Below are 12,434 nucleotides of genomic sequence, written 5' to 3'. Positions count from 1 at the left end.
AAAGGGCATTTATCAGTAGGCTACATCCTGCCTCTGGTATATCAAAGACTGCTATGAGCTGTCCTGTCTGTCTGTGTTAAAGGGCATTTATCAGTTGGCTACATCCTGCCTCTGGTATATCAAAGACTGCTATGAGCTGTCTGTCTGTGTGAAAGGGCATTTATCAGTAGGCTACATCCTGCCTCTGGTATATCAAAGACTGCTATGAGCTGTCCTGTCTGTCTGTGTTAAAGGGCATTTATCAGTTGGCTACATCCTGCCTCTGGTATATCAAAGACTGCTATGAGCTGTCTGTCTGTGTGAAAGGGCATTTATCAGTAGGCTACATCCTGCCTCTGGTATATCAAAGACTGCTATGAGCTGTCTGTCTGTGTGTGTGAAAGGGCATTTATCAGTAGGCTACATCCTGCCTCTGGTATATCAAAGACTGCTATGAGCTGTCTGTCTGTCTGTGTGAAAGGGCATTTATCAGTAGGCTACATCCTGCCTCTGGTATATCAAAGACTGCTATGAGCTGTCTGTCTGTGTGTGTGAAAGGGCATTTATCAGTTGGCTACATCCTGCCTCTGGTATATCAAAGACTGCTATGAGCTGTCTGTCTGTGTGTGTGAAAGGACATTTATCAGTTGGCTACATCCTGCCTCTGGTATATCAAAGACCGCTATGAGCTGTCCTGTCTGTCTGTGTGAAAGGGCATTTATCAGTTGGCTACATCCTGCCTCTGGTATATCAAAGACTGCTATGAGCTGTCTGTCTGTGTGAAAGGGCATTTATCAGTAGGCTACATCCTGCCTCTGGTATATCAAAGACTGCTATGAGCTGTCCTGTCTGTCTGTGTGAAAGGGCATTTATCAGTTGGCTACATCCTGCCTCTGGTATATCAAAGACTGCTATGAGCTGTCTGTCTGTGTGTGAAAGGGCATTTATCAGTAGGCTACATCCTGCCTCTGGTATATCAAAGACTGCTATGAGCTGTCTGTCTGTGTGTGTGAAAGGGCATTTATCAGTTGGCTACATCCTGCCTCTGGTATATCAAAGACTGCTATGAGCTGTCTGTCTGTCTGTGTGAAAGGGCATTTATCAGAAAGGGCATTTATCAGTTGGCTACATCCTGCCTCTGGTATATCAAAGACTGCTATGAGCTGTCTGTCTGTGTGTGTGAAAGGGCATTTATCAGTAGGCTACATCCTGCCTCTGGTATATCAAAGACTGCTATGAGCTGTCCTGTCTGTCTGTGTGAAAGGGCATTTATCAGTTGGCTACATCCTGCCTCTGGTATATCAAAGACTGCTATGAGCTGTCTGTCTGTGTGAAAGGGCATTTATCAGTAGGCTACATCCTGCCTCTGGTATATCAAAGACTGCTATGAGCTGTCTGTCTGTGTGTGTGAAAGGGCATTTATCAGTTGGCTACATCCTGCCTCTGGTATATCAAAGACTGCTATGAGCTGTCTGTCTGTGTGTGTGAAAGGGCATTTATCAGTTGGCTACATCCTGCCTCTGGTATATCAAAGACTGCTATGAGCTGTCTGTCTGTGTGTGTGAAAGGGCATTTATCAGTAGGCTACATCCTGCCTCTGGTATATCAAAGACTGCTATGAGCTGTCCTGTCTGTCTGTGTGAAAGGGCATTTATCAGTTGGCTACATCCTGCCTCTGGTATATCAAAGACTGCTATGAGCTGTCTGTCTGTGTGAAAGGGCATTTATCAGTAGGCTACATCCTGCCTCTGGTATATCAAAGACTGCTATGAGCTGTCCTGTCTGTCTGTGTGAAAGGGCATTTATCAGTTGGCTACATCCTGCCTCTGGTATATCAAAGACTGCTATGAGCTGTCTGTCTGTGTGTGTTAAGGGCATTTATCAGTAGGCTACATCCTGCCTCTGGTATATCAAAGACTGCTATGAGCTGTCCTGTCTGTCTGTGTTAAAGGGCATTTATCAGTTGGCTACATCCTGCCTCTGGTATATCAAAGACTGCTATGAGCTGTCTGTCTGTGTGTGTGAAAGGGCATTTATCAGTAGGCTACATCCTGCCTCTGGTATATCAAAGACTGCTATGAGCTGTCTGTCTGTGTGTGTGAAAGGGCATTTATCAGTTGGCTACATCCTGCCTCTGGTATATCAAAGACTGCTATGAGCTGTCTGTCTGTGTGTGTGAAAGGGCATTTATCAGTTGGCTACATCCTGCCTCTGGTATATCAAAGACTGCTATGAGCTGTCTGTCTGTGTGTGTGAAAGGGCATTTATCAGTAGGCTACATCCTGCCTCTGGTATATCAAAGACTGCTATGAGCTGTCCTGTCTGTCTGTGTGAAAGGGCATTTATCAGTTGGCTACATCCTGCCTCTGGTATATCAAAGACTGCTATGAGCTGTCTGTCTGTGTGAAAGGGCATTTATCAGTAGGCTACATCCTGCCTCTGGTATATCAAAGACTGCTATGAGCTGTCTGTCTGTCTGTGTGAAAGGGCATTTATCAGTTGGCTACATCCTGCCTCTGGTATATCAAAGACTGCTATGAGCTGTCTGTCTGTGTGTGTGAAAGGGCATTTATCAGTAGGCTACATCCTGCCTCTGGTATATCAAAGACTGCTATGAGCTGTCCTGTCTGTCTGTGTTAAAGGGCATTTATCAGTTGGCTACATCCTGCCTCTGGTATATCAAAGACTGCTATGAGCTGTCTGTCTGTGTGAAAGGGCATTTATCAGTAGGCTACATCCTGCCTCTGGTATATCAAAGACTGCTATGAGCTGTCCTGTCTGTCTGTGTTAAAGGGCATTTATCAGTAGGCTACATCCTGCCTCTGGTATATCAAAGACTGCTATGAGCTGTCTGTCTGTGTTAAAGGGCATTTATCAGTTGGCTACATCCTGCCTCTGGTATATCAAAGACTGCTATGAGCTGTCTGTCTGTGTGTGTGAAAGGACATTTATCAGTTGGCTACATCCTGCCTCTGGTATATCAAAGACTGCTATGAGCTGTCCTGTCTGTCTGTGTGAAAGGGCATTTATCAGTTGGCTACATCCTGCCTCTGGTATATCAAAGACTGCTATGAGCTGTCTGTCTGTGTGAAAGGGCATTTATCAGTAGGCTACATCCTGCCTCTGGTATATCAAAGACTGCTATGAGCTGTCCTGTCTGTCTGTGTGAAAGGGCATTTATCAGTTGGCTACATCCTGCCTCTGGTATATCAAAGACTGCTATGAGCTGTCTGTCTGTGTGAAAGGGCATTTATCAGTAGGCTACATCCTGCCTCTGGTATATCAAAGACTGCTATGAGCTGTCCTGTCTGTGTGTGTTGAAAGGGCATTTATCAGTTGGCTACATCCTGCCTCTGGTATATCAAAGACTGCTATGAGCTGTCTGTCTGTGTGTGTGAAAGGGCATTTATCAGTAGGCTACATCCTGCCTCTGGTATATCAAAGACTGCTATGAGCTGTCCTGTCTGTCTGTGTGAAAGGGCATTTATCAGTTGGCTACATCCTGCCTCTGGTATATCAAAGACTGCTATGAGCTGTCCTGTCTGTCTGTGTGAAAGGGCATTTATCAGTAGGCTACATCCTGCCTCTGGTATATCAAAGACTGCTATGAGCTGTCTGTCTGTGTGTGTGAAAGGGCATTTATCAGTAGGCTACATCCTGCCTCTGGTATATCAAAGACTGCTATGAGCTGTCCTGTCTGTCTGTGTTAAAGGGCATTTATCAGTTGGCTACATCCTGCCTCTGGTATATCAAAGACTGCTATGAGCTGTCTGTCTGTGTGAAAGGGCATTTATCAGTAGGCTACATCCTGCCTCTGGTATATCAAAGACTGCTATGAGCTGTCTGTCTGTGTGTGTGAAAGGACATTTATCAGTTGGCTACATCCTGCCTCTGGTATATCAAAGACTGCTATGAGCTGTCTGTCTGTGTGTGAAAGGGCATTTATCAGTTGGCTACATCCTGCCTCTGGTATATCAAAGACTGCTATGAGCTGTCTGTCTGTGTGTGTGAAAGGGCATTTATCAGTAGGCTACATCCTGCCTCTGGTATATCAAAGACTGCTATGAGCTGTCCTGTCTGTCTGTGTGAAAGGGCATTTATCAGTTGGCTACATCCTGCCTCTGGTATATCAAAGACTGCTATGAGCTGTCTGTCTGTGTGAAAGGGCATTTATCAGTAGGCTACATCCTGCCTCTGGTATATCAAAGACTGCTATGAGCTGTCCTGTCTGTCTGTGTGAAAGGACATTTATCAGTTGGCTACATCCTGCCTCTGGTATATCAAAGACTGCTATGAGCTGTCTGTCTGTGTGAAAGGGCATTTATCAGTAGGCTACATCCTGCCTCTGGTATATCAAAGACTGCTATGAGCTGTCCTGTCTGTCTGTGTTAAAGGGCATTTATCAGTTGGCTACATCCTGCCTCTGGTATATCAAAGACTGCTATGAGCTGTCTGTCTGTGTGAAAGGGCATTTATCAGTAGGCTACATCCTGCCTCTGGTATATCAAAGACTGCTATGAGCTGTCTGTCTGTGTGTGTGAAAGGACATTTATCAGTTGGCTACATCCTGCCTCTGGTATATCAAAGACTGCTATGAGCTGTCTGTCTGTGTGTGTGAAAGGGCATTTATCAGTTGGCTACATCCTGCCTCTGGTATATCAAAGACTGCTATGAGCTGTCTGTCTGTGTGTGTGAAAGGGCATTTATCAGTAGGCTACATCCTGCCTCTGGTATATCAAAGACTGCTATGAGCTGTCCTGTCTGTCTGTGTGAAAGGGCATTTATCAGTTGGCTACATCCTGCCTCTGGTATATCAAAGACTGCTATGAGCTGTCTGTCTGTGTGAAAGGGCATTTATCAGTAGGCTACATCCTGCCTCTGGTATATCAAAGACTGCTATGAGCTGTCCTGTCTGTCTGTGTGAAAGGACATTTATCAGTTGGCTACATCCTGCCTCTGGTATATCAAAGACTGCTATGAGCTGTCTGTCTGTGTGAAAGGGCATTTATCAGTAGGCTACATCCTGCCTCTGGTATATCAAAGACTGCTATGAGCTGTCCTGTCTGTGTGAAAGGGCATTTATCAGTTGGCTGCATCCTGCCTCTGGTATATCAAAGACTGCTATGAGCTGTCCTGTCTGTGTGTGTGAAAGGGCATTTATCAGTTGGCTACATCCTGCCTCTGGTATATCAAAGACTGCTATGAGCTGTCCTGTCTGTCTGTGTGAAAGGACATTTATCAGTTGGCTACATCCTGCCTCTGGTATATCAAAGACTGCTATGAGCTGTCTGTCTGTGTGAAAGGGCATTTATCAGTAGGCTACATCCTGCCTCTGGTATATCAAAGACTGCTATGAGCTGTCTGTCTGTGTGTGTGAAAGGGCATTTATCAGTAGGCTACATCCTGCCTCTGGTATATCAAAGACTGCTATGAGCTGTCCTGTCTGTCTGTGTGAAAGGGCATTTATCAGTTGGCTACATCCTGCCTCTGGTATATCAAAGACTGCTATGAGCTGTCTGTCTGTGTGAAAGGGCATTTATCAGTAGGCTACATCCTGCCTCTGGTATATCAAAGACTGCTATGAGCTGTCCTGTCTGTCTGTGTGAAAGGACATTTATCAGTTGGCTACATCCTGCCTCTGGTATATCAAAGACTGCTATGAGCTGTCTGTCTGTGTGAAAGGGCATTTATCAGTAGGCTACATCCTGCCTCTGGTATATCAAAGACTGCTATGAGCTGTCCTGTCTGTGTGAAAGGGCATTTATCAGTTGGCTGCATCCTGCCTCTGGTATATCAAAGACTGCTATGAGCTGTCCTGTCTGTGTGTGTGAAAGGGCATTTATCAGTAGGCTACATCCTGCCTCTGGTATATCAAAGACTGCTATGAGCTGTCCTGTCTGTCTGTGTGAAAGGACATTTATCAGTTGGCTACATCCTGCCTCTGGTATATCAAAGACTGCTATGAGCTGTCCTGTCTGTCTGTGTGAAAGGGCATTTATCAGTAGGCTACATCCTGCCTCTGGTATATCAAAGACTGCTATGAGCTGTCTGTCTGTGTGTGTGAAAGGGCATTTATCAGTAGGCTACATCCTGCCTCTGGTATATATCAAAGACTGCTATGAGCTGTCCTGTCTGTCTGTGTTAAAGGGCATTTATCAGTTGGCTACATCCTGCCTCTGGTATATCAAAGACTGCTATGAGCTGTCTGTCTGTGTGAAAGGGCATTTATCAGTAGGCTACATCCTGCCTCTGGTATATCAAAGACTGCTATGAGCTGTCTGTCTGTGTGTGTGAAAGGGCATTTATCAGTAGGCTACATCCTGCCTCTGGTATATCAAAGACTGCTATGAGCTGTCTGTCTGTGTGAAAGGGCATTTATCAGTAGGCTACATCCTGCCTCTGGTATATCAAAGACTGCTATGAGCTGTCTGTCTGTGTGAAAGGGCATTTATCAGTAGGCTACATCCTGCCTCTGGTATATCAAAGACTGCTATGAGCTGTCCTGTCTGTGTGAAAGGGCATTTATCAGTTGGCTACATCCTGCCTCTGGTATATCAAAGACTGCTATGAGCTGTCCTGTCTGTGTGAAAGGGCATTTATCAGTAGGCTGCATCCTGCCTCTGGTATATCAAAGACTGCTATGAGCTGTCTGTCTGTGTGTGTGAAAGGACATTTATCAGTTGGCTACATCCTGCCTCTGGTATATCAAAGACTGCTATGAGCTGTCTGTCTGTGTGTGTGAAAGGGCATTTATCAGTAGGCTACATCCTGCCTCTGGTATATCAAAGACTGCTATGAGCTGTCCTGTCTGTGTGAAAGGGCATTTATCAGTAGGCTGCATCCTGCCTCTGGTATATCAAAGACTGCTATGAGCTGTCTGTCTGTGTGTGTGAAAGGGCATTTATCAGTTGGCTGCATCCTGCCTCTGGTATATCAAAGACTGCTATGAGCTGTCTGTCAGTGTGAAAGGGCATTTATCAGTAGGCTGCATCCTGCCTCTGGTATATCAAAGACTGCTATGAGCTGTCCTGTCTGTGTGAAAGGGCATTTATCAGTTGGCTGCATCCTGCCTCTGGTATATCAAAGACTGCTATGAGCTGTCCTGTCTGTGTGAAAGGGCACGTAGAAGATCCCTTGCTACTAATGGAAACATGTGAAAACTATGTTACAATTACCAAACATTTAACATCCAGTAGCCAATAATTAATTAATCAGTGTGTGACTCGTATAGCATGTAATTTGTAGTATTCTGTTTTTGCCATACTTTTCTTATGGAATCTCATTTAAAGATCATTGTAATAAAAAAATTGATGCCATATTAAGAGGCTGTATATTTATGAATATTTTTGTGAGGTCTATCATGTGATATGCAAGTCCTTTTTAACAATTTCTAATTCTTCTGATTGCTTCTCTTTTGATCTGAATTACCAACCCACCTATTTTGTACTTGCACAATACCACATGTAGCAAGGATTTGTTTTTTGCTCAGGTCTGTCGAGTACCATATACAAATTGTGCTAAATATTGCGTACAAAGATGAATTCCATAAATACAACCTCAATGAATGTTGCCATCTTTTTCACTTAACATAGCAGTGGCTATATAATATACATGGCGGCTGTGTATATAGCCTTGACTGATGAGGTTGGCTACCTACACAGTGGTCGTATTTTTGGAAACGCCCAGTGTTAGACCACCACACTCCTATCTCAACTGTCCCATGCAAAGAATGGGTTACATCTAGTATATTTATAATGATTATGCCTTACAGTTGTTTCAGTATTGTTTAATTAATGAATAATTACCACCAAAAAAAATTGTTTTGTCTATGAATGTATATACATGTGTGTATATATATTATATATTTTAAACTTTTACTATGTCTTCTTAGAATACAAATAATCATTTAATCCAATTTTTTTCCAGATGTTATAACACCAAACGGACTAAATGTTATCAAATTTAGTGCACTCCATGAGTTTCAGAATCTACATGCCATCTACAAGGAAAAAATCTCAGACTTTATTAGAGGACATTTTTATGGGTATTTTTAAATATATGTTTTTACCAATTTCAAAACAGCCTTCTTAACTATTTTTACATATCTGTTGCAGACAATTATGACACAATTGCTGTTTAAAAGGAAATTATTTTATATTTCACACAAAATCAGTGACTGGCTTAAAAAAATACCAGTTTAATTTGAAGTACATATAATGTGTAAATTTCTTTATTGTAATTGATAAATATTGGTGATTTTAGAATGTAAATAAATCTAGTCTGTTGACATATTAACAATTCAGTTTAGAGACATTAGTCTCTTTATGATGATTGAGTGTTTCACTCTAAATATAGTTACACTTTACTTCAGCTTTGTTATAAAATAGCTTACTCATAATTTGTTTTAAGCTATATTCTAATTTACAGTATTATTTTAATTTTCTTACACACCCATTGGTGAGAACATCGTTCGTTATTTTTGATAACACATACTTCTTTACACATGTATGTGTGTTAACAGTTTCAAGACATACAACTGGCTGCTCCTAGGTGATGACCAGGTCACCAGTGCCATACATCCAATGAAAGAACAGCACGATCGAAATCGATTACGCTGTGAAGTATAGTTAATCTGACAATCATTTGTGTGTGACACTTAAATGCAAGGGCTGTAAATATCTTTTAGTCGAAAAAGATGTTAAAATTTGCTTAAAACCTGGTTTTTGAGGATATGTAAGAAATAGGAGAATATATTCGTATCCGTTAGGATACCATTTATCTTACAACTCATTTAAAAACGTATGAAACTCACTTTCACTCATTAGATACATTTTAAAACAACTTGTAAGATAAATGGTATCTAACGGCCACTCGTGTATTATTCTCTCTTTACGGGCCATAGGATTTCAAACACTTTTTCGGTTCCATGCCTTGTGATCATAAGAACCCATCAGAAACTGTTTCAAATTTGTTTTATATATAATGTATATTATTTTTGTTGAATAGTCGTACTTGATATAATAATCATGGAAAACAAAGTTTCTGTTCTGCAATTATACTGACACTACCAACACGGTACCGGAAACGATCATTTCCGTCAAATTCGAAGGCCTGATTTATCATAAGAGTAACCTTGAGATCTTTAATTAATTAATTGTTACAGAATTTGTTTTGGTTTGATACTATTGAGTGAAATACAATGTAGACATTTCAACTTTACTTCATGTTGCATTTGTTTGTTTTTTTCCAGTCACTATGACTTTGATCTGGACCGGACGCTATATTTCTTCATAGCGGGCCGATACGAATTTTCTAACAAAGGTGTTGACATGTTTATTGAAGCTTTAGCTCGATTAAATCACTTCATGAAGGTACGAACATAAATTTCTTATGACCTTTTATATTTTAAATTTAGAAATTTTTTATTTAATAAAAAATTTAATTGAATTGTTTTCATTGAATGTTTTTTTTAGGTAAAACACTTAATTCCATGTCATTGTTGTTTTTCTTTCTGTATCAGGAAGCTGGAAGTGATATGACGGTTGTGGCATTTTTGATTCTTCCTGCTCGGACAAACAACTTCAACGTGGAGTCTCTGAGAGGTCAGGCTATTGCCAAGCAACTGAAGGACACGGTCAGTCATGTCCAGAATCAAATCGGAAAACGAATCTTTGAAATTTGTTTACAGTAAGTGTTCTTGAAAAAAAAAAAGGACCCCCCCCCCCCCCCCAAAAAAAAAAAAAAAACCCCACAAAAACATTACAGTAACTGTCAGCACATTTCAGTAATTCTGACTAGTGACTTAACATTCTGTCTGGACCAAATTGAGATAGGACTAACGAAATATGCTAGTATGTTTGTAATGGTCTGGAACCAAACAATAAAACAGAATTAATGAAATAATTAGCTGAACAAAAAAAAAAAAAACCATTAGTACATGTCAACACTTCTGACTAGTGACCGAGGATTCTGTCTATACCAGATTGAAATGGGAATAACAAAATATGCTAGTATGTACCTGATGGTCTCGAACCAAAGATTAGAAAAATTAACTACCTCAATGAAATCTGATAATGGCGACACATTTTATCATTCTTTTGTAATGTTTTTATGAATATAGCAGGCATAAAGAGTTAAAATTACATCTATAGATAGCAAGTATGGCTGTTACTGTCTTTATAAAATAAAATATTTTTGGCCATATTTGGTTCTTATTTCAGAGTTCTGATTCAGATACTTTTTAGTCCTATTCTAACTTAATAATATTTGCTAATAATTTGCCATCTTATTTTGTGTCATTTCACAAGCACTAATTTTTATTGTATTGGGTTTTTTTTCATTTGTAGTTTTATTTATTTATGATGTGTCAGAAACTTGCAGCAATTTGATATCTTTGTCATTACAAATTTGTTTTTCAATTATTAATTTTTTTACAATGCCTTAAGATATTGAGTCGAAAATTTGTGTATAGATTTGTCATGTTCTGTTACAGATCGGGTTTGACTTTCATGTAATTTATCCATTTTGCCCAGAGTTATGGCCCTTGAATTTGGGAGATATGAACATTTGAACATCCGAAATATTTATTAATTGATATGCAAATTTGTTTTTCAAACACTTTTTTTTTACAATGCCTCAAGATATTGAGATGAAATTTTGTGTATAACTTTATCACGTACTGTTTCAGATCATCTTAATTAAATGTTTTCACAGAGTTGTATCCCTTGCATTTAGGAGATATGAACATTTGTTTTCCCCGGTAGGGAACAAGTATTACTTTAGCAATACTCTCAGAATGCTTGTTTGGTACTGTATTTAAAATATTTAAATTTTCAAAAAACATATATTAGATAATAAATGGATAGATTTTTGCTAATTTAATTGATTATTTCAGAGGCAATTTACCCACTGGTGATGATTTGATGGAGCAGGATGACATTGTCCGTCTCAAACGATGTATATTTGCGGCACAGGTAACCGTCATTTAACATTATTTCACTGTTCAGACCAAAATCATTGCTCGAGATCAGGGCCCTGTTTCACAAAGCGATCTTAGAGCTAAAAATGATTCGTGGAACGGGGCTCAAGCCTCTAAGTTTATTTTATTTGTTTCCTCAGATTTCTGGCTGATTCTTTATTTTCCATTCACTTCTCACTTTTGTAATGAAAACGAAATGAGTTGGTTCCATCATTCTGTAAAATAAAAAAAGATTTGTGTTAATTTTAGGCCCAAACCACATCGAAGCTGGGTTGGATCTGGTGAGTGTGACTAAGACACCGGGCCGAATTTCCTAGGCTGTTTTTCTTAAATGCAGCTGTTTAAGCATTGTAAATGTATGTAGTTATACGCGTGTAAGACATAAACAGGCTTTGTAAACTCTACCCACCCTGTTTGGTGCATATTGATGTCTGGATCTGTTATGATTTATGTATTAACTGCTTTTATAATTAAAACAAAAATTTCTTCGATAAACACCAACAATTCCACATTGATTCCTGTTGTTTATTAAGAAAAATGAAAAAGTAGGATTTGAACATTGTGCAGCTGCTATTTTGGCACAGTGAAAATACAGCGCATGTTCTATGTTGTCAGTGCCAGATCTGTAGTTTGTGTAGCACATATTCTGTGTGGGTTTTTTCATAATCAGTTCAGCGTGTTTACTTGTTGTCTGGTACCACTCGGACTCAGACCCAGCTTTAGTGCATTTTGGGCCTTAGAGTAGGAAATATAAATTTACAATCAGGATTGCTGCCAGATTGTACAGAGGGTAAAATAACGTACTTTAAAAATCTAGGAAATTAGTGGATATATTTTTTAATTTAAGACCAGTGTTAGTAAGAGAATTGTTGTTTAGAATTTACCAAAGTGCATGAAATGCGGTGTGTAATTTCAAGACATTTCAAATCGGTAACCACCTAGTATAGACATTTATGGTGTGTGTTGTTTTATTTCGTACCCTCAAATTATTTTCTGGCAGAAAGCCTGACAGTGATGTAGGTGATAAAACTGATAACCATGGTATCAGCGATGTGACTGGTAATCTGTGTGTTTGTATTTCAGAGACAAAGTCTACCGCCAATCTGTACCCACAATGTTATTGATGACTATAATGACCAAGTTTTGAATGCTTTGCGAAGATGTCACCTCTTCAACAACAGCGAAGATAGAGTCAAGGTTCGACTTGTTTTTGCTGTTTATTAGAAATATGAGTGTTGAACGCCTTATGTTCTTTTCCTTTTCCACTGGGGCGGGACGTAGCCAACTGGTAAAGTGTTCACCTGGTGAGTGGTTAGTCTTAAGATTGATCACCATTGATGGGCTTATTTGGGTTATTTCTCAAAATTGCCACATGTTTGACATCCATTAGCATATGATTAATAACGTTTCCACAGCGTTAATATTTATAATCAAAACTTGATTTTACATTGATAAAACAAATTTCTTACACACCCTT

At 39.9% G+C, this 12,434-nt stretch overlaps 1 protein-coding gene across 1 annotated transcript in view; it reads left to right on the top strand.

Moving 5' to 3' along the window:
* LOC121382003 (glycogen [starch] synthase-like) overlaps window positions 1-12,434 on the top strand; it is a 39,630-nt gene that overhangs the window by 13,218 nt on the left and 13,978 nt on the right. The window contains exons 6-10 of the mRNA XM_041511468.1: window positions 7,906-8,023; window positions 9,230-9,350; window positions 9,500-9,666; window positions 10,874-10,952; window positions 12,041-12,154. Coding sequence (XP_041367402.1) covers window positions 7,906-8,023; window positions 9,230-9,350; window positions 9,500-9,666; window positions 10,874-10,952; window positions 12,041-12,154 — 599 coding nt within the window. The remainder of the gene's footprint in view (window positions 1-7,905; window positions 8,024-9,229; window positions 9,351-9,499; window positions 9,667-10,873; window positions 10,953-12,040; window positions 12,155-12,434) is intronic.

This window comes from Gigantopelta aegis, chromosome 9, assembly GCF_016097555.1.
Source record: "Gigantopelta aegis isolate Gae_Host chromosome 9, Gae_host_genome, whole genome shotgun sequence".
Lineage (NCBI taxonomy): Eukaryota > Metazoa > Mollusca > Gastropoda > Neomphalida > Peltospiridae > Gigantopelta > Gigantopelta aegis.
This window is presented reverse-complemented; position numbering and strand designations above follow the sequence as displayed.